The 23786-nt window shown below is 39.1% G+C and overlaps 1 protein-coding gene across 1 annotated transcript in view; it reads left to right on the forward strand.

Annotated features, from left to right (window-relative positions):
* The window catches only part of LOC133531176 (vascular cell adhesion protein 1-like), a 217729-nt gene that overhangs the window by 182698 nt on the left and 11245 nt on the right, over positions 1-23786 (forward strand). Inside the window, exons 3-10 of the mRNA XM_061869311.1 lie at positions 15272-15361; positions 16553-16660; positions 18834-18915; positions 20011-20141; positions 20475-20590; positions 21191-21320; positions 21655-21745; positions 23039-23165. Of these exons, the coding sequence (XP_061725295.1) occupies positions 15272-15361; positions 16553-16660; positions 18834-18915; positions 20011-20141; positions 20475-20590; positions 21191-21320; positions 21655-21745; positions 23039-23165 (875 nt within the window). The remainder of the gene's footprint in view (positions 1-15271; positions 15362-16552; positions 16661-18833; positions 18916-20010; positions 20142-20474; positions 20591-21190; positions 21321-21654; positions 21746-23038; positions 23166-23786) is intronic.

Raw genomic sequence — 23786 nt, forward strand, 5'->3', positions numbered from 1 at the left:
CGGCTACGACGCAGCAGTACGACCGAGCTCAGCGGTGAATGTGTTAACCCATTATAGACTAGCGGTGCCATATGGTACCATATCTTGTATGAAAAAGTGATCAAGGCTCGGAAAAACGTCAGTCATTTTGAAAAGTTTTAGGACCCATTTATGAGTCGAAAATGTTCGTTCAGTCTACGGACGTCATTGGACCATATTTAATGTTTTCAAAATAACGGCCGTTTTCCGGGCCTTGAAAATGATAAAGCTTTAAATGACCTAATATAACTTCAAGAACAAAGACAGAAAATATTCCGATTCTGAAGCCTAATAAAAAAATCAGTCTATAGTGGGTTAAAAGTTTTAACCCACTATAGACTGAATTTTTTATTAAAACAATATCCTCTCCTTCTCTGACGATAATAAAAGGGCAAGAACCATTTGCAGTAAGAGGCTTGAAAGTTTCACAATGACTAACGAAAAGTTTAATAATGGTCAAGCGCAATACTTTGGCCCATGCCGGTTAAATCCCCTTGTGGATATAGTTATGAGCACTGTAACTTGAGTCTGGAAGCCATTCTAATAATAAATCAGTCTTATTTGAGCAGCTGCGAGTGATTCATGCTGTAAACAGAAAAATAAATCAATGCAGCATATTTTGTGTTCCATACGCCAATGGTAGCAATATGCAGCGTAACTTGATCAGCAAGCACAAGTTGCAAAATTGTGGCTTTCCACCAGAGAAGGGTCCTTATGCTTCATGTGCATAATGCTGCGCCATATGCATAATGATTAAGGACCGTTCTGTAAGCCACAAATACGCAAAAACAGCAAAACTGAGTTATTATTATTGTTAATAAACCTAACTATACATAAGCAAAATAAGTGATGTGGAATTTGGAAAAGTAACATGCAAGCAAAAAACTAGATGTAGCTTAAGACGACGCATGCAATACAATACACTTTAAGACCTCTGGGCGACTAGAGATTAAGTCTCAAAGATATCTCTACGGTATACTCGTAAAACTTGATAACATAACTCCAGCCACGAAAATACATTCCTAAGCTCCTAAGTTACACGTAGAAAAACCTACCGTGAAACGATCGAATTCTCTCGCCTCAGCTCCCAACGATTTTAAAAGTTCAAAGTTTCAACATTCAAGACATTAGTCCTTGTCAGCGTCAAATGAAAGAAACTTAAATAAATCTTAAAAGCTACTAAATAACTGTCCATAGTTCTTGACCTATCCCGCAAACGAATGGCGTGAATGAGCGTTTGAATCGAACTTTCAACTGAGGTCTATTATAACTGGTCGTTAAGTATGATCAGATATGACCAGTTTTAATTGAGCTACCTCGTCCCTGGATGTTCGATGGAATGAGGAAATGGTTGGGGTCGTTTTTAGTTCTGATGGGGGTCAGTTTATAATGGACGGTGGGATGTAAGGCGCGCTTGCGGTTCATTTGACATGCTAATACAGAATGGGCTTTTAGGGAGATAGCGATATTCGATAAAATTTGTCATCCGGTCTCAATATATATGGTTTGCTTAGCCTTACATAAAGGGAACTATTGTTCTCTAAATTTAAACGAAGACTTTCTTAGTTTATAAATACTTAACATATACCAATTATTTTACACAATGACTGTAATGACACATGTTTTGGCAGAGCAATCTGTGTGACTAAACTGTAAAGAGTGACAAAAATATATGATAGATAAAGATAGATAAATATAGTATTTTATTCAAGTAAGGATATTACAATGCGTTTATGAACGTCAAATAAAGCTACACCGGCTCTAACCGTACACCTCTGCCTCAAGAAGATTAAAATCCCCCTTCAATTGGAGGAAGGTGTGACTCGGTAGGACAATATTATTTAAAATCGTTAACACTCCACTCTCTTCACGTTATATGGTATTGGAGAGAAAGAAAACCTAAAACCACGTAGCATTATCGGACTACTATTTTAAAACAGACGGTAGACAAACGGTATACAAAAGTGAGTTTAGAAAAACAAGTTTAAGAAAACGGTGCCTACTTTATTTATTCCGCACAATACGGACCAATATTCCTACCCATCTTCGATAGTGGTATCGACTCAATCGAAAATCCTCAGAGCCCCGGTAGCCCCTCGAGTTCAATAACCAAAGCGTATGTAATCCCATACTTTTATTGCACTTGTTCAATTTCCTATACTAATGGAACATGAGATTTATTGTATGAGCAAGAAGGAAGATATTTAAAACACAATACCTTTGGAGAGATTAAGGACATGGTGAAGGTAGTTTTATGCGCCTAGTTATTATCATACATGAAATTATAGAACTAGCAGGAATTCGTTTAACTAAACTGCAGTAGAAACCTATGTTTAATAGCATTTCATACAGATCTAATTCATTATTTTTCTCATATCCGTGTAACTTGATTTCGCACATTTCTCATGGTCCCACGCCTTCAAAATATTTAGCGGGTTTCAAAGTAATTAAATTTGTATCCTTCTTGAAATTATGCATCTTACAAAAAAGTTAGCAAATATCCTTAAATACAAAAACTTTAATAAATTTCTGTTACTTCCACTGGGGGCGAAATCATAAAGGTTCTAAGAAATGAAGAATCTATTTTCAAGTCAGTTAATAACCGCCCCTAAATACCAATTAGAATGACATAGTTTATCGGCAAATTTATTTCCCGGCCATGACCTAATTTTTGCCGCGGCTCCGCCCGGGCCGTAAATATACTATGACGTTTATGAGTGTCAGGCACGAGCGGTTATGATAATTGGCGATTATTCGGATTATAAGTACTTATAGTTTGAGCATAGAGAAATAAGAAGTACATAGTGCTCACTCCATACATCAGTTTTGGTACCAAAACGCTTACTATTTTCGTAGTCGACATCTAGCATCGAGTAGCGGAACTCTCAGTACTGCTACTCGACAATAGATATCGCGGCAAACAAAACGGCAGATAACCAGAACTCAAATTGAACTCCTACGCTTTCTCTGGTTATAATATTAGCTGAAAATCGTTGAGCATTAGACTTTTATTTGCCGCGACGATGACGACTATGGTTAGAGTACGTATAAATAGGTACTTTAGTAATGTATCAAACTTTGTACAAACTTTCATGGTCTGTCATTTGACTTTGCTTGCCGCACCAGTTAGCTTGGTACGACTATGGTTCGGAGCATAGTCGGACATTTCGTGCACTAGAGGGCCATCAGAGTCGACTCTCTGATTCTATTCGACTCTAGTGCTCGAAATTCTAATGTCCCATTGCAGCGGCACTATGCTGCGGTTATTTTAGCGGCCGATGTTTTTTATGTATGCATTCTTCTCTTTTGTATGTATCCTTCCTTCCTTGCCGTATCCGGCAATGGCGACCCCATCAACAATTCTTATCCGGATTATGAAATGCCCTTATGTGATATGATAATGATGATTAGAGTCTGTACTCTAACAGTGATGAGCATTGTAGGCGATTTTGTGAAAAGTTTTGCCAACTGCATTTTACGCCACGATGGTGACAAAAAGCGTACGGTTCTCAGTGTTCTCACACTGGGAAGCCAAAACCATAGCCTAATGAACCTTTGCAAATTACGCACCGACCCTATGAAGACATCATAGGTAAAATATGTTTTGCCATTGTATGTTTCACATGATATTTATTGTACCTAATAAAGTAAATAATATAAATAAATAAATAAAAACAGTCAAATCCTCTTTTGTTAAAATGCGCTTGGGTTCAAACCAAATAACGTCACGTCTTTTAAAAACTTCAAAACACTTTAAAAATAGACAAGAATACCTTCACGAATTACCATTACAATCATATACACGAACAGCCACGCCTGCATCAATATGCCGGAGACATCGAGACTGCCTGTCTTTCCTTAAAACAAACTTATTAATGCGGATGGTCGATTGGAACTACTCATACCTATGCCTTCGAAGTCTCTAAAATTTCGAAATTTCCACCTGGAATAATTCGGAAATATTCATAATTTTGTGTCCGAATCAAAATTTTCAGTTTCCGAAATGAAAGTGTCTTCTATTTCTTGTGACATTTTCCTGGAATCAAAGAACATTTTCAGCTTTTTGGAAACATTCAGCAACTTTTTCGTATTCACAACCGCCTTGTTATTATTATGATGATGTTCAATTTGGATAAAAATGCCTGAGATTATTTAATGAAACATTTCTGGCCTGGTATATAATATATCACGATAACACTGCAAAATTCCTGGTGTGTTACGACAAATATGGCGGCAACAAAAAAAATGTTTAGATAAATTAGATTTATTTGAAACAAGTGCTCAACTCGAATATTAGCTTATTTATTTGACCGCGGCTGGCAAAACGTCCCACTTTGTTACTTGCCACAAGGACAACATTTGCTTGTATCTTAATACGAATAACTTGATAAGGCGTCCTTATAGCAAGCGACAAAGTGGAACGTTGGACTGTTGCCGGCCGCGGTCACATATTTTATTTATATTTTGTATCACAAAATCACTACAAGTATTTTATGCTATATGCGTGAGTGCAATCTTAAGTTTGTATGACGAACTTTTACATATGCCGCTAGTAAATCTGTAAGCTTAAACTTTTTCATACACACGTCATATAAACTGTGGCTGTGAAGTTGTACCTTTTAAAGTCATTATCATTCAAAATGCATGCATTTAAGTCGTGTGTAATATGCATACGAACTTGTAAGGCATGAGAAATAACGAATTCCCTTTCTTTAAAAAGACTAATAAACTTAAATAGCTCCAGTAAAGTTTTTCTTTTAATTGGGTACTTGACACATGTTGAATATTGTTACAAAATTTAGCTAAATGGATAGAAAATCAGCCATCCATTATAAAAAAAGTGGAATATAAAAAGACATATTGAGATTTTAAAAAAATACAAGGCTCCAAAGTCGCAAAAAATAATAATTTTAACTTCCAAAAATCAAAACAGAAAATAGTACCATTCGATTTCTTACATTTTATTGAAAAATAAATTATATGACAACTATATACATAAACGCAAAATTTCAGGGTCAAAATAGCAATTTTCTTGATATTTCATACATTTAGGACATACTTATTATGTAATGTGATGTCACATTACAATATCATTTTGTTAGAGGCGTTTCAATCGTCAAGTGCGAGCGTCAGACTTTAACTCTAATTTCTGACCTTTGTGTTGCTTAAATGCCATGAGTCGCATATAGACATTTGATCCTCAGGAACATCAGCAATCAAGATCGATTGACATTATTTACCAAAAACTGTCAAGTAGCCAATTAGGTACCTGACAAGCCGTATGTTCTATGTAGTTATTCTATGATTTGATTCTCTATACGAGTATGACTTTTCACTCATTTTCTTTAGGATCAATTAACCCCTGTTGATAAGTGATTTCAAATTACGTAGCAAGCAAGTATTTTTGGATCAATACTATGACAGTAACCTAACCTCATTTTTTTTATTCCACGTCGGTGACAAACAAGCATACAGCCCGCCTAATGGTAGGCAGACTCCAGCAACTCCAGATATGTTACATGCGTGTTGCCGACCCTAATACTCCGCACCGTCGCTGAATCTGGCAACCTTACTCACCGGCAGCAACACAACACTTTGAGTAGGGTCTAGTGTTATTTGGCTGCTGTTTTCTGTAAGGTGGAGGTACTTCCCCAGTTGGGCTCTGCTCTAGATCTGGAATGACGTCTGTTGTGCTGTGCTCTACCACACAAAGCGTGATGACATTTACAATACCAATAGTATAAACTAACCGTGAATCATTCAAAACTGTTACTTTACGACGACTGTACGCTCGACCATATTATTTTGCGTAAACGTTAATTGTCACATATTTTTGTTTGAAGACAGGAGGACAGAATATATACACTACTCTGCTTGTATTGGATTTATATTTATCTATTTCCCTTTGTCCTCTTTATCATACTCCTACAATGCAAACTGTTTTATTTTAGACCGAACTAGTTTTCCCCAATTCCCTCTTATTAACCAATTCCAACCAGATGTGTTTGCGACCTCATACAATAATAGTTCGCGTACCGGATAATTCTGATCTCTAGTATCGTAGCCACATCGAACTAAAGGTACTAACAGCAACACAAGTAACTAGTCATACGTAGATCTTATCTCTTTGCATTAAGGTTGAAGAATGGTTATGTATTTGTGTCACCAATGGTATTTATCGCTTATGCCGTTCTGTAGGGCTAAGATGGTCGGCTCTTTATCATCTGTCACTATGTCTGTCACGTTCTAACAAGTATGTAAGCCCGAAAGTGACGGGCATAGAGACAAGTGATAAAAATGGAACCATGATGCCACCGCTGTTGGAGATAATTGTGGGTAATTGAAATGGCCTGGTTCTGTGACAAGTAGTTTCCTAGCTGGATTAGGTTGTTAAGGGGAAACATGAGCCGGCGTTTAGTTTTTATACAAAGTGCGTTATTTTAATTAATTTGTGGATCATTTATCGCGCTTAAAAAAAGGATAGAATCTAACTCTGCAACGGTTTTTGATAGCATAGAGTGTTCAAGTGTTTTTTCAAACATCATAATTTAATATAATATTGACGTTTTAAACAACACTTGCACACTCTGTATGATCAAAAACGCTGCAGAGTTTGCTTAGCATGACTCTTTGTGCCTTGCATTTGTCTGGTCGCTTAAATTTGTATATATTAAGTAAGTTACATTTTCCGTGCTTGTGTTTTTACCACGTGTGTTTTTACTAGGTATCGATGCTAGTAATAACGTACTAGCATACAAACGTTTTTCTTTTTTTATATATTTTTTTTGTATGATAGTGTAATGCGACTATCATTGTTATAGGTATCTATCGTACCAAAATATTGTTCATAAATAATAATATGTAAATAATTTTACTACCGATTTCCTTTTGTACTGCAATAAGTTAAACTCTTCAAGTAATTCGTTTTAAACTTCACTACATCTAAACCAAAGCTAGTCGGACCACACAAATTGACTTACACAAATTGACTAAGTCCCACAGTAAGCTCAATAAGGCTTGTGTTGAGGGTACTTAGACAACGATATATATAATATAATATATAAATATCTATAAATACTTAAATACATAGAAAACACCCATGACTCAGGAACAAATATCCATGCTCATCACACAAATACATGCCCTTACCAGGATTTGAACCCGGGACCATCAGGTTCGTAGGCAGGGTCACTACCCACTAGGCCAAACCGGTCGTCAAACATTCCAATATAACATATGAAAAGATACCTATTAACAGTACAACACGTGTAACTACGACACAAGCTAACTCAACGCTATTTGATACGCAGTTAACATAACTTACGCACATAAATAACACAAAATTCTTTCACCTTCAATGCAATTACCGTAGAGTTCACATTCGCGTGGCTATAACAGGAATTATGTTAATATCTCCATAGACTCTATATACAAGAATGTTTGCCGCTATCATTTGAATTGGCATTTAGATAGACATTTGAATCATTGGAACATTGTCTAGCAAATGTTAGATGCCTGGTGCAGACACACCACATTAGATTAGTTAAACCATGTCTAACGATTCAATTAAAAATTAAATAGACAGTGGCGGTCATGGTGGCATCTTAAGAGGTCGGGATCCTAGTTTACGAAATATAAGTACCCTTTTGTTAATGTTTTAGAGAATAATTTTGCTTTATTTTTCATACATATATTAAACATTACTTTAAGGAGTCATCTAATTATTACGTCACACGTTTAGGGGGAGGGGGTCATAAAAATGTGACATGTTGTGATGAGGGGGAGGGGGAGTCACAAACTTAGTGAGGTCACTTCAACTTTAGTTGTAATCGGTTTTGATTTTATTTATTCACTGTTCAGTTAACGAGTAACTAGTTTTTGCATGGATAAATCGATTTTATGTTTTTTAATGTTATTAGAAATCGGTTTTGTGTTATAAAATTTCTATATTGGATAAATGAAGAATATTTTTTTATTAAAATAATAATATCTAATACGTATTGCTGTCGGGAACCAAATATGTAACGTCACACCAGGGGGAGGGGTGTGTCAAATGTGACCAGGTGCGACGAGTCAAAAATTCAGGAAATTTGTTTGACGTAATATATGGATTATGACACCTAAGTAAGTAGGTCCCCACATACATGCAAAAATAACTTTTTTTATGATAGAGGAGGCAAACGAGCAGACGGATAACCTGATGGTAAGCGATTACCGCCGCCCATGGACACCTGCAACACGAGAGGGGTTGTAAGTGCGTTGCCAGCCTTTAAGATGGGAGTAAGCTCGTTTCTTGAAGGTTTGAAGGTCGTATCGGTCCGGAAATTCCGCAGGCGACAGTTCTGTACTGTTACATCTTCACGTTAAATAGCTGAATCGATCTAGATAAAATTCGGTATAGAGATAATTCGAGGCCTAGGAAAAGACGTAGGATAGATTTTATCGAGCAGGCAGGCAGACGAAGTGGCCGGCAGAAACTCGTAAATCACACCAGAATAACCATAACAACAACTCTATTGTTCGTATCGTTAAACAGTCCAACAGTAAAAAAAACTGAAGGTTTGCCGCCATATTGTTTTCCCGTGACGTCACTCTCCTTAACCCCGTGACCTCGTTCGGGCCGCATTCCGTCACGCCCGTAGGGTCAGTTTCTACCATGGGGGTTACGTTTTCTACTTAGATATCGAGGATATGGTTAAACTAAAAAACCGGACAAGTGCGAGTCGGACTCGCCCACCGAGGGTTCTGTACTTTTTAGTATTTGTTCTTATAGCGGCAAGAGAAATACATCATCTGTGAAAATTTCAATTGTTTAGCTATCACGATTCATGAGCTACCAGCTGAACGGATGGACGGACGGACGGACAGCGAAGTCTTAGTAATAGGGTCTCGTTTTACCTTTTGGGGACGGAAACCTAAAAACAGGAACGGTATTCGAAGTGCTTGATTTAACATTAATGCAGTGCATCTCGCTAACACGAATATGTCTACTCATCAATAAACTAGGTTCTGTTTAGAGCCGTTACGCACTGTCGAATAGTCGCCGGCGATGGTCTGTCGGCGACCAAAACATAGGCAACTAGGGCCAGGAAGCCAAGCCGAGCGCAAACATCACTAAAACATCTTGTGTTCTTCACAACTATGTTTAAGAAACAGATGGATACAAATTTGTCAGCTCGCAGTGTGAACGCTTCCATTTGAATTGAAACCGTTTCTAGTGGTCGGCGGCGACCAGCAGACGCTTGTGCGTCGTCAGTACGCATCGAGCCGCCGAGTCCCCCGAGCGACCGGCGACTAAGTGACTAAGTAAACGCCTTGGTATATAAACATATAGAAAATCACAGTCGCCGTTGACTGAGTCGCCGCGGCGACCAGTCGACCATGTGTAATAGTTCTTAGGGGACAAATGCATTATTGTCGAAACCATATTTTACTCCGAAGGAACTGAGACGGACGGTGCGTTTAGAGATTTTAGAATGAGATTCTGTTTCTGTAAAATTTGTTTTTACACACGAATTAATGCTCCCATTTATATTTAGAACAAATCTACTAATTTAGTTACTAGAGCGTCAGACCAAGACAAGTCTGCAACGATTCTGATAGCTATCAAAATCGTTGCAGACTGATCTTAGTCTGACTCTAGATAGGTATAAATGTAGTGATACAAATTATTATACCAAATACTTTTTACTCTTCTACTTATCAAGATCCAAACTAATGCGGCTAAGTAGGTACTAGGTACCTCATTTTACTACATAGCTAATAGTTTCTATGGACCACTTTCAGTCTCCATCATCAAAATAACTAAACGTTTTTCCGCTACACACTTCACTTTCTTTAGTTACACATGGAGGCAATATGGAGCAACGTGAATCATCTTCAAACCAAGCGTATCGACCACCGATGAACCTGAATTTAAATTCACCACGAGCGCTCCACATTGTCTGAGTTGTTTTCACTCCGTTTTTTCGAGTTACGTGTCAAGAACAATACGGGGCAGTACAAACAGATAAAGCTATGCAAGTAGGACGGCAAACAGGGACGGGTATTTGGAAATAAAACACCTGCTCCCGCGTATGTTACTTGTGGGGAAAGGGACAAGGGATAGCGTTTAAAAAAAAGCAAACTTGGCTACTTTATCTACTTTTTAATACTACGTCGGTGGCAAACAAGCATACGGCCCGCCTGATGGTAAACAGTTACCGTAGCCTATGGACGCATGAAACTCCAGAGGTGTTACATACACATTGCCGACCTTAACACCCCGCACCCTCGTTGAGCTCTTGCAACCTTACTCGCCGGCAGAAACACAACTCTTTGAGTAGGGCTCCTTCCGGGCTTCCCCAGCTGGGCTCTGCTCTAGATCTGGAATGACATCCGCTGAGCTGTGCCTTACCACACAAAGCGAGATGACATTCACAGTGTCCATACCTTCTTTGGACGTGGTTTAAGGACATACCCGGATTCAAAAACTGTGATTTTTGTGGCCGGGTTGTTGTTTTGCTAACACTTGAGATCACGTTTGGTCACTAGACCCTGTTACCGTTTTATTTTTCTGAACAACTTGGATATTTGAACGGTGGAAAAAGGCCAATGTGTCTATTATGGCCTTACCAATGTTCTTAATGTCAAAGAAATAATACTTATAACGTCTCTATGTTTGGATATGTAGATAACTTGTGCTTCCTTCACAACAAAACGGCTAAACGGGTTACGAACGGCATATACATAATTTATAAACCAGAATAGTATATAGTACTTATAGGAATTTTTCATCTCGGAATTTATCCAAAAAGGGTTACACTTTTGTACTATAGTACTAAGGGGGGAGGGGGTGGGGGCAGTTTAATGAATTCGTAGACAAAATCGTAAGAGGTTAATCTTACATATAAATATTTGTATTTAATGCCTAAAGGGACACTTGATGACTTCTTTACCCATTCGTAACTCGCTCCCTCTCGTCCCGTGTCCCACTAAACTATAATGTCGGTAAATATTTGAAAACATATATGTGCTGGTAAACGTGGTGTTGCTTACCTTGAAAGCAAGAGTTCTGACACGGCCCCGATCTTTGGAATGGGCACGGGAATGATTCCGAACATTTGGGCATACCTAAATATTTAAGTAGGGCGAATAGAATAAATAAAACGGTCAAGTGCGCGTTGGACTCACCCACCGAGGGTTCCATTCATAATGCTCCTGGCGCATTCCCTTTTTGGGGTCGGCCCTCCTGATACATGATCGCCACTTGTTGCGATCTTTAGTCCTTGCTGGCGTTAGACCTAACTCCGTCATGTCCTTAGAGATGGTTCTAGTTCAGCTGGTTGGCGGGTGACCTCTGCCTCTCTTGCCCCCATCTATATCCATCATTCGTCTCGTCAAATGGTGTTCCTACATCTATATCTGCAACTTTAAAAGTACCTCTGATATACTCATTCCGAATTTTATCTAACCGAATAACACCTCCAGACCAGCGCAGCATTTTCATTTCAGTGACATGCACATGTTCAGTGATCCACTGAGGGTTCCGTACAAAAATAACTTATTTTTTTATTTTGTTATATATTTATTTATTTTCGCAGATTTAGGATTGAAAATTTTCCCTGTACTTGTAGAGTAAGACGATTTACTTGCTAAATTTCATAGTTCTAATAGGTCAACGGGAAGGTCTAAATCTACGTTTTTGCGGCATAAACGGCCGTATCTTTTTTTACATTCATTTAGAAGCTTGATTTTTTCACAGCTTCAAAAGACTGTAGACCTGTATATATTGTTGTAATTTCAATTCGATACCTTTACGTCTTCCCGAGATAGAGGGTCTTAACAGACAGACGGCCGGACGGACAGCCGGACAACAAAGTGATCCTATAAGGATTCCACTTTTTCCTTCTGAGGTACGGAACCCTAAAAATTACCTAATCATTTTTATACCACGTTATTGGTCAATAAGCACAGCCCACCCGTGGGCCTATCCAAGTGATAGTCGTTGATACAAAACACCTATCGAAAGCGTAATAATATGTGGAAATGTACTTTTTTTTGTGGCTTTTACTCCCTGCCAATTTGCACAGGGTGGATTCGCCAATATCGGTGTTTACTTTCACACGTGAGGAGAATGTTCGGTATAATATTTTGAACTTGTGGGAGGATGTACTTGACCACGGTCCGTTTCGTACCTAACATATGTCACCCGTACATTTTTTTTTCGATCGGCATTTGTCGGTTTACGATTTTCTGTCATGATGATGATAATTATTAGGCACCACAACCTATGGGTGTGTACAACTATTACGTTATGTCACATGTGCGTTGTGATTTTGAGAGAATTCAGTTGTCAAAAATCTATTGTTAATGTTCTCAAACCTACTGCAAATTCGTGCAATATTTCTTACTTTTTTTGATCACATCTTTCTAAACTAAATATCGTGTGACGACTATTGCTAATAATATTTTTAAATACAGTATGTTTGTATAACGATGGCTAAGCCAAAATTAGCCCTACCAAAATCGGCAAAAATACGTGGCAGTCATCAGATAATCTGTGTTTGTCTGTCCATATATTTTTAAAATTAAGTAGTTATTCAAATAGTTAAACTATTTAAATGGATTAAACTTATCACGTATTCAGTATCACGGCTACATCCACCGTGCCGGATGGACGGGGCTTAAGATAGACACTTGAGCTTTTAAAATAAACTTTTAAGTTCAATAGCTCTGGAGTGCAGGAAATAAGTTATTCTAACTGTATTGAGATGGGTTGGGGATTGGTAACAGCGAATATACATTGTAAAATGTATGCAGCTAAATGTGTGTATGTGAAAAAAAAACGCCATGTTTAATGAAGCTATGATGCTATATACATAACACGGAACATTGCGTCAAGTTTCAATGTACTTTGTAAGTAGGCAATTTGAAACCATTTCTACAGTTAAAACCAATAAAAAGTAACTGAAAAGAAATAAAGTACCTAGTTAATTGTTAAAAAATCTGCCTCCGCTAAGACGAGCCAAGCGAAGCGCAAGGGCACTACCTACCTTTTCTCGAAGTGCTTCGTCGTTTTTTTAAATCCTCATTACTTGATTATCCCAGATAAACAAAATTCTAAATATATTTATACGAATAATCATCTTAGTCCGACTTATATCCATCTCTAGATCAGCGTGATAGTCGTAGCATCATAAGTCATAATATTACATTATAACCGGTATTAGGTACATACAGGGCCGGATTTAGGGGAGGGCAACCGGGGCTACTGCCCCGGGCCTCCACAAAAGAGGGGCCCCCCACAATAGAGAATTCGGTAAATTTACCATTTTATTTGGAAAAAATTTGGGGCCAGGGGGCTTCCACTCCTTTATTGCCCGAGGCCTCCAGACCTCTAAATCCGGCATTGGGTACATAATACATGGTCGATAAATGGTTTACGAATTTGAAGACAACTTGCAATACAAATCTTGCATAAATTGTATTTAAATTGAAAGTTTCTATATAGCTTAAGCCGTCTTATGACAGGCGTCTCGGCTTTTGACGATGATTTCATATTATATAAACTCATTAGAGACGAGCTAGGATCCGACAATACAACTATAAATTCCTGCCAATTATTCGCGATTGTCAGCTTTTGCGAATAACTGACAGGTCGATATCGTCCGGGGAACTGGTAATCAGTGGGCGCCTTTAGATTGAAGTCCTCGCACAAAGTATATCGGCGTTGTCCAATGAGTAGAAAATTTTACAAAAAGTTCAAGTTCATTTACGAATATACATACGTTATATATCCTTAATAAACCCTTACACCAAGCAATTAGAGCCAGGTTTCGTAACAAAATCTTAAATTTAATTCCCGTTTGGTCTTAGTCAGTAATTAGATGCAATTGCACTAATGTGTTTTAAACTAATGCGGCTATTACACTAATGAAGTTATCAGCAGTTAGTAAGTGTTGAAACGCATTCAGTGTTTCATTCATAAATGTTCACTCGATTTCCGCACGGTCTTAGGTGGTTATACGTCACCGGATCAGTAGGCCTAGCACAGGAGCCCGTGAGATAGACTACCTACCCGTCCCGCTCTAGTTAATATAGTTAGAAAAAAAGGAGGGCTTTTATTAGAAGAGGGCTTTTTGAGGTGGTGATGGTGAGTGATGGGTAAGGGCGAGATACTGTCCCGTCGTTAGCAAGCCCCTCAAGGATCGTTGAGTGTGTTGGTATGAACCCTGCGATCTTGACCAGATCGAGGAGCCGTCTTGTTGGGCGCCTAAGATCAATATGACAATTAGCCTGACAATTATGTGAGCTATGACCAGGACGACACTGGAAAACTGTTAAATGATGACATCAAACGACCGGTCCGATCCTTGGGGGAGTATTTTGTCCAGCAGTTCAATGGGCATGTTTTGCCTCATTTCATGATGATCAGAAGCGTATTAGGTTACTTATACCTAAGGAATCGCTGTGGGCTTCTTCTTCCTTCTTCCTCGCACTTTCCCGGCATTTTACCACGGCTCATGAGACCCTGGGGTCCGCTCGGCAACTAATCCCAAGATTTGGCGTAGGCACTAGTTTTTTCTAAAGCGACTGCCATCTGACCTTCCAACCCAGAGGGTAAACTAGGCCTTTTTGGGATTAGTCCGGTTTCTTTACGATGTTTTCCTTCACCGAAAAGCGAGTGGTAAATATCAAATTATATTTCGTACATAAGTTCCGAAAAACTCATTGGTGCTAGCTGGGGTTTGAACCCGCGACCTCCGGATTGCAAGCCGCACGCTCTTACCGCTAGGCCACCAGCGCTTCCTCAAAATAGGCAATACCTCAAAATACACTCTATAGTATTTTGTGCAATAGGTACATAATAACGGTTCTTAAAATTCAAGGGCCGAAGTTACAACACAAAACGAAGTTAACTTTTGTAAAGACAGACCCGAGAATTTTAAGACTTAATAATGTAGGTACACAATATTTTTTCTAAGATAGCAAACACGCAAAATTATAAATAAAATCAATAATATTGTTTTGTAGATCTATGCCTAGAAGTAAGAATTAAAAAGATAGTTGTATAATATTCCTAAGAACACTGGTTTTAGGATCCTAATACAGGCAGGGGCGCCGGGGCCCCGCGCGCCGCGCTTCTTATGAAGTTGATTTCGATCTCACTAACTGTCATATAATGACAGTTTTGAGAGTGCTGGGTAGAAAAAAACATTACCTACCTACTATTTAAATCACTATTTAATGTATGTACGTCTGTTTGTTTCAGAAGCGAGACACTCGCTGGAGCGACGAGAGGCTGATGTGGACTTCTTCCAAGATGACCCGGGCTCCGACAACGAACAAAACGATGAAGGAGGTAAATATTTTGGTAGTGTCGTACTAAGCTGAATCTGCATGGCATCTAGAATGACAAAGTGTGATATAATGTCAAATTTATATATGAAAATATAACGTTCATAATGATGACACTCTCACACTTTGTTCTGTTCAAATTGGCGCAAAGTTCGCGTATACGGCCATAACCATTTCTTTGTCCCTAGATCGATAAACGCCAATTGAAGAGTAAATAAAATTATCGGGAAGACGAAAAGTTCGTGATCCTTTCCATACTTTATTTTAGCTACAAATTTTAAAGTCGAGTGTCAATCAAAGAGTAAACATATTTTAGAAAAATTTAAAAATCCTGGTGTTTCCTTCTATCGACGAACCTCCACAAAAGAGCGATATTCTACCTCAAGTGAGATTGGTGAGAAGGCTGTTTGAGGGTTTCGTAGTCAGTTTACTTTTCTCATAGTTTTGCCATGTCCGTCTAAAAAGAATGTGTCCACCCCCTCCCTGTAATTTTTTAATCATGGGTCCGCTTTGCTGACTTAATGATAATTACTAATAGCTCCCGTTCAAGGCAACCTATTATGTATTGAACGGGTAACTACGGAACGGAGCAAGGCCCAACATGCTCTTGGCTGATTTTTAGGGTTCCGTAGCCAAATGGCAAAAAAACCCTGATGGATTCGTCATGTCCGTGTCTGTCCGTTTATGTCACAGCCACTTTTTTCCGAAACTATTAAGAACTATACTGTTCAAACTTGGTAAGTAGATGTATTCTATGAACCGCATTATGATTTTCACACAAAAATAGAAAAAGAACAATAAATTTTGGGGGTTCCGCATACTTAGAACTGAAACTCAAATTTTTTTTTTTCATCAAACCCATACTTGTGGGGTATCTATGGATAGGTCTTCAAAAATGATATTGAGGTTTCTAATATCATTTTTTTCTAAACTGAATAGTTTGCGCGAGAGAAACTTCCAAAGTGGTAAAATGTGTCCCCCCCCCCTTGTAACTTCTAAAATAACAGAATGATAAAACTAAAAAAATATATGATGTACATTACCATGCAAACTTCCACCGAAAATTAGTTTGAACGAGATCTAGTAAGTAGTTTTTTTTTTAATACGTCATAAATGGTACGGAACCCTTCATGGGCGAGTCCGACTCGCACTTGGCTGCTTTTTATTATTTAATAAGATTTATCTTTGATTACAGACGATGAAGACGGACCTGTTCCGAATGCCACCATCCTCACCAAGCCGGAGGTGTATAAAGTGCCCATAGGAGTAGGGGTACGGTTGGAGTGCAGAATTGATATCCCAGGTAACACCAAAATTGCTACAATTAATGCAAAATATGACAAACCACCATTTAATCAGACTGAAAACAAACAAGTCAGACCCAGCTACATCTGCACAGGCCTTGCTATGACAGAGCGTGCTGAGTGTGGATGTATTTATACATACATACATTTAATCACGCCTATTTCCCGAGGCAGAGACCACGGATTTCCACTTGCTACGATCGACATACCTCTTTCACTGCCTTCACTTTCATAACATTCCTCATACACGCCCGCCGGTTTAGGTTGCTCTTAACCTGGCCTTTCTTCAGGATTTCCCCGATTTGTTCAGAGAAAGTGCGCCGAGGTCTACCCCTTCCAGCTCTCTGTTCTACTCCTTCCTTATTCACTCTCTTTGTTAGCATGTGGTGTATTTGAGTGAGTGTGTGTGTGTGAGTGTGGAATAGTCCTCATAAATGTCAAATATGTGTGAGAATTTCAATCCATCGTTTATCGCACCGGCACCCCACACTTGTTATTTCAAAGTCGGTGCAGAGTATTTATGTCAATCGTCACCCAGCGTTCCCGTTTCAGTTTGGGCAAAAATGCTTTCGTATGTTCGGCCCTCTGCAAGTCGCATTTCACAATCGATTCTCGTAAAATTTTATAAGCGTTCGATAAGTAATTATGTTTTTAGTGCTCCGTTTGTTCACGAAGTTATTATAGGATCACTTCGGTTTGCAAATCTGCAAAATTCGTTTTTCTCAGAGACCGTTTGACGTAGATAGATATTTACATAAAATTTGGATAACTGTTCCAAGTAACTACCAGCACTAACAGCTTTTAGATTTTTTGCATAATAGCGTCGCCAGTATGCGAAGACAGCTCACAGAGCCTCTAGTTATTAGGTGTCATCTATTTTGATTTATGGCACTTATAATGCAGTCGTCTCGCTGTCTAGCAGCCATGACAGTTAACCGGACGCGCGTGCGCATCACTTTTGGCGCCGGACACGTCCCATCGTCAAATCTTGCTGACAATTCATAAACCTTTTTCCATGAGACATAAGGCTCAACTCTGTTAAATTAAGATTTTTTTAGTGCCATCGTTCAAACTGTTAACTGATAAAACATAACCCTTATTTTAAAGACATAAGATTCACCTCTGATCAGCTAAAAATGTTGCTATCGCGTGCGCACAGTTTTAGCGCCACCGGATCTGACATGTTCATGTTGCGTCACTTTTATTACCCGTGAATAATTGAACAGCACGCTCCTGACCTTAGATAGACCTTAATATTATTGAAATACGGCCTAAAAATGGTCGATTAAGAGTGTGGACTATAGAACATAGTTTTACGACTTTTTTATGCTGATTTTCACTTCCTCAACCTGGGTGACAATAGACGCTACCAAATTTCTGATTCCGCTAATGAAAAATAATCAAAGGAAGTCCACACTGAACTCTATAACCGACTTATTTACATCAATTACTAAACGCCCGATTCGAACTTTAAGATACGTCATCCATTTGCTAAAGATACGATATGGACAACGGGTGGTGGGTAGAAATGATAGATGGGTTCGACTAGTGGCTCTGTGTGTTGTAGACCTCGCGAAAATCCGTAGCTCCGCCATTTTGAATTCTAAAAACTCATCATCTTCCTCGCGTTGTCCCGGCATTTTTGCCACTGCTCATGGGAGCCTGGGGCGTTTTTACCAAAGCGAATGCCATTTGACCTTCCAACCCAGAGGGTAAACTAAGCCTTATTGGATTAGTCCGATTTCCTCACAATGTTTTCCTTCACCGTAAAGCGACTGGCAAATATCAAATGATATTTCGTACATAAATTCCGAAAAACTCATTGATATGATTCGGGTTTGAACCCCGACCTTTAAAAACTAAATCAACAAAAATATATATATTTCTCGTGAAGCAGTTGAAAAATGCAACCTAGAGAGAGGATACAGCCTAGAAATACATAAGAAAGCAAATCTTCAATAAAAGAGCGATCTTAAAGACCAACAATGCACTTCCAACCCCTCCGGTGTTGTGTGTCCATGGGCGATTGTAATCGCTTACCATCAAGCGATTCCTCTACTCGTTTGCCTCCTATATCATATAATAAATCATTTTTAATCTGGAACGGAGACGTTTGCTTTTGCTCGGTCAATGATTTCTTGATTTCATCATAACTTCTGCTTATGGTTTCAGATACAATGGTAACCTGGATGAGAGGAGATATAGGCCTGGTCGTGCTTGGTACACTGATGGCTGATTCGGCAAAATATCAGAAGTATGTACCTGCAAAAAAAGAATAACAGGAGTGTTCGAATTGGTCGAACATACACTGATATCAAAATTATATTTGAATGATGTCATTTAGTTATCGTGCGTCTCGCTCAGGCCAATACATGTACGGACAAGTACCAGCGCAATATCGTGCATTGCATGAAATCATTCTGATGTCAGTGTACGTTCGAATGAGCCTGTAAATCTGCTATGTTTCTATATTATTTATCTATATATATTATTAGTCTTTTATAGTTATATATAACACTGGAACTTTTCTTAAAACTAGACTTACAGTTTCCTTAATGAAAATATTTTAACATCATGCTTATTAAGTAGTTTCTACACTTTCTACATAGTAAAACAGAGCTATTTGTGCGTGCAAAAACAAAACACACAAAAATAAAGAAAAATTATGAGAATAAAAATATAAGAGCATTATAACAACCTTATGGTATTGTTACTAATTATTTACAAACTGAATTCTCAGTGATGTGATTTAAATTTAATTTAATCTTTATACGATCGAATACGGCGGATCTATATACGAAATTCTTTGTGCTTAACGTCTATACTCCAATATAATAAATAGGTATAATATTAAAGGAACTAGCTGCTACCATAGAAGAGACCATGCTGCATGTATACTGTAAACACGTTCGTTATAGGTTAGCTGCCTTGATACATATATATTTTTTTATCCTATGTCGGTGGCAAACAAGCATACGGCCTGCTTGATGGTAAGCAGTCTCCGTAGCCTATGTACGCCTGCAACTCCAGAGGAGTTAAGTGCGCGTAGCCGACCCTAACACTCCGCACCCTCGTTGAGCTCTGGCAACCTTACTCACAGGCAGGAACACAACAGTATGAGTAGGGTCTAGAGTTATTTGGCTGCGGTTTTCTGTAAGGTGGAGGTACTTCCCCAGTTGGGCTCTACTCTAGATCTGGAATGACATCCACTGGCTGTGCCCTACCACACAAAGCAAGATGACATTCCCAACGCCCATACCTCTCTTTTGGACGTAGTTTAAGGACGTACCCGGGTCCAAACGGGTACATTCGTACCTAATGATATCTTAACGTAACCTGTCCGTTTCAGGAGCGGTACCGACCTCATCATCAACAACGTGACGCAGGCCGACGCTGGTGGTTACGTATGCAAGGTTGAGCAAACGCCACCCGTGCAGATTGAGCATAAAGTCGATGTAGTTCAAGCTGCTCAAATTACGAGTAAGTTGTATTTGTTAACACAAATAACAAGCTAACTACGAAGTAATATATATGTCTATGAAGCTAACGCAAGCCGACTTCGATGGCGACTCTAGTAGTGCAAGGTTGAGCAAACTGGACAGACTGAGCATAAGATTGATGTGGTTCAAATCCTAGCTACACTATAAAGTTACCCCGCGACCAACCCCCCCCCCCCCCCCCATGCACGTTGAACGGCGATGGATAACCTTTGCACCAAGAAGGTCTCAGAGCGAGGATCCAAATCTCTCTCCCATATGATCATATCTTGTAGATAGGAACTAAGTAAACAGAATATTGTTTTTACATTTTCAGGCATTTCTGCTTCTGACGACGGCAGACCTGCCCCAGGCGCGGATCTTACCTTAACTTGCACCGCTATCGGCTTCCCCGCTCCGAAGATCATTTGGTCCAAGTTGGTCAATGGACAGGTATGCTTAAATTTTTGCTTAACTCTAAAACGGGGTTTATGTTCAATTTTTTTCCCCGTATCAAATCAATAGACCACGAAACACTACATTTTGGATGCTCTAGCAATTCGGCATATTATAAACCATAATTATAATAAGTGGTGGTTGGATCAAGTGTCAGATGCAGAAGGCGGTAATCTTGGACACGGCGCGGATAGTCCGGCGGTTCCTGTCTCTGCGGCTCTGACCACCGGCAGCTTGGGCCCTGCCCCGCTGCTGGTGGGACCCTAGGTTAGGTTTTTTATAATGTGTTTATATGTATTTTGTAATGTTTTGTAAGTGTTTTTATATTTTATTTTCATATTATGAATAACCTAACCCAAGATGTTAAATAAATAAAATACCTACTGTAAGAATGTTGATGCAGAGGTAACTTATTCGGACTCTAAACCCCGACGGCAAAAGAGATCGTAGCTTTCCAACGGATGAAATGCCATTTTTTTAACCAAGCGAAAATGTTGTCTGTAGAGATGGTTTTTAAACATGTTACAACTCACTAGATGACGCCGTTTTAATTTTTATTACGGTATAAATTTAAAAATGGATATTATTTAATTACAGAACGCAAAACTTGGTGAAGGCGCCATCCACACCATTAAGAACGTGAAGGTGGAAGATTCTGGAAAGTACTTCTGCTACGCGATGGGCAACAACAACGCAGACACGAAGACTATTGATGTTTCTGTTAGAAGTATGTATCCATCTATTCTGATGAAGACCGGCTAAATTTATTGCAGGGAATACTGTCATAGGGTAAAAACCAAAAACCAGTCACTAGATTGGAATACTTACTGGAATGATTTTATTCCAGTGCCGGTTCACATTATTCTAGTAGCATTCTAGCGCTGGATTCGATCACTGGACTGGCATGCCGCTAGAATAGATGTGAACCGGGCATAATGCCATTGCATTTACTTTACCTTTGACCAATTATAAAGGGCAGATACATTTAATAAATTCTTTTTAAATTGTTCCCCAGTTCTATAAATGAGTAGTTAAAATAATTGAAACTTGATTGGTTCCAGGGAAACCTAAGGTCCATGTGCACCGCGCCGTTATCAACTCAGCCATCGGAGTCCAGGCCCTCATGAGATGCAACGTACACGAACAAGAACCGTGAGTGTTTTCGTAACTACTTCTTTGTTTTAGGCCCTCAGCACACGGAGTTAAAAGTAAGAGACGCATAAGCATATGAGACGCGTAAGCGTATCGTAATACGCGCGTAAAACGAAAGCGCTACGAGCACGAACAATTTCAAACAAGTCCGCACACGAAGCGTCGTCGTAGCGTAGCGTATGAGATTTCTGTCGTCATTACGACAGGCGTAGCGTAATACAGGCGTAAAAAAACAAATCTTCTGACATAATAAATAATAAAAAATCTTCTTCATCTGACTGAGAAAGTAAGATCGTCAATACATCCGCCGAAGACATCTGACGCCAGCGACGCTATAATTTCAACTACATAACTAATTAGATTTCACTTATAATACGATTACGCTTAGCTTACGCGATTACCCTGAACTCTACCCGTCTCGTACTCCTAGCCTTTCTACGATACGCTTACGCTTACACTCCGTGTGCTGAGGGCCTTAGGGTCCGATATTTCAATTTAGGATTCTAAACATTGTTATTAGGCCACAAGGTACGGTATAAGTGGTTTAGGTAGCGGTAGCCAAAGCAAAGTATGTCGATTTACCACAATAAGGCAGCTAAAGGAGGCAATAGGCGGTGCGGGTAGCGGAATATTGGTCGGGATTGAGTTTTGACGCCACCGCCACCCGCCGCCGCTCAAGTCCAAAACAGAGATCCTGCCGTGAAAAACGATAATCTAAATTTCTTTATGCTGCTCTCTATCGCTTGAATATGCTAGAGCGATAGAGAGGCAAATGGCGAAATTTCGATTATCATTTTTCGTGGTATGCCTACAGATCAAATCTATTAAAGTCTATATAGTGTATTTTCTCGCTCGGCCGAAACGCTCGAAACAGGGCGAGTGCGAACCACCCCACTCGCATCGCACATTTCTGTTATAAGCGCCTAATTAAAGTATTAAAGCAATAGGTAACTCTTAAGAAATCAAACCGAATCTTGCTCGAAAACGGGAAGCCAGGGTCTTAAATGGAAAATTATCTTCTGTTTAAACCAATCAACTATGAGAAAACCTGCATATTTACATTTGCGAAAAAATCTGAAGATAAGTATAACTTTATCTTGAAAGGCCGAGTTACATAAAGTAGTTTCTCACTCCAGTTACTCCGAATTTCCGCGAAAAACCATTATTATATAACGGTCGTTAAACTCTTTACACCTATACATAGAGTCCATTTTCAGTTAACAGGGTCACAATTAAGTGGTTCAAGCATTAAAATCTTTATGTTTACAATCAGAGTCCTTTTTCGGTTGGCAGGGTCAGAATTAGGTGGTTCAAGGGTGAGCAGGAGATCGAGTCGTCCCAGTACACCACGCGAGGCACCGAGTCCAACTTCACCGTGACACCGCAGTCGGACGCTGACTTTGGAACCTACACTTGCAGGGTAAGTTTCCGATTAGTCGTAGAAATCCTTAAACGATAGGTTATAGGTGTGAGCTTAGTTTGCGCAACTCGACGTCGTACAATTGCGCCTATTTTGCTTGGTGGGTTCTCGGCACTACTCTTGCCAACCCAACTCTACCAAGCGTCGTTAAACGATTTCCGAATTTCTGCACTTAACTCGTTTTTGCCAAAAAGTACTTTTTTTTACTTACTAAGAAGAAAGAAAATAGCTGCAAAATTTAAGAAAAATTGAGCTTCGAATCTCATATCTGATGTAAATACCAAGCTATCGGGCGCTGTACCTACACTCCGTATGCGATGAATCTGCTTGTCAAAATTAATAAATAAATATTATAGGACATTCTTACACAAATTGACTAAGTTCCACAGTAAGCTCAAGAAGGCTTATATTGTAGGTACTCAGGCAACGATATATTCCTATAATATATAAATACTTAAATACATAGAAAACACCCATGACTCGGCAAGAAATGTTTGCGGTCATCACACAAATAAATTACCAAGATTCGAATCAAGGACCATCGGCTTCATAGGCAGGGTCACTACCCACTAGGCCAGACCGGAAAAAGTAGACTTTTGACATCCAATACCACAAAATATG

The sequence above is a fragment of the Cydia pomonella genome, chromosome 24 (genome assembly GCF_033807575.1).
Source record: "Cydia pomonella isolate Wapato2018A chromosome 24, ilCydPomo1, whole genome shotgun sequence".
Taxonomy (NCBI): domain Eukaryota; kingdom Metazoa; phylum Arthropoda; class Insecta; order Lepidoptera; family Tortricidae; genus Cydia; species Cydia pomonella.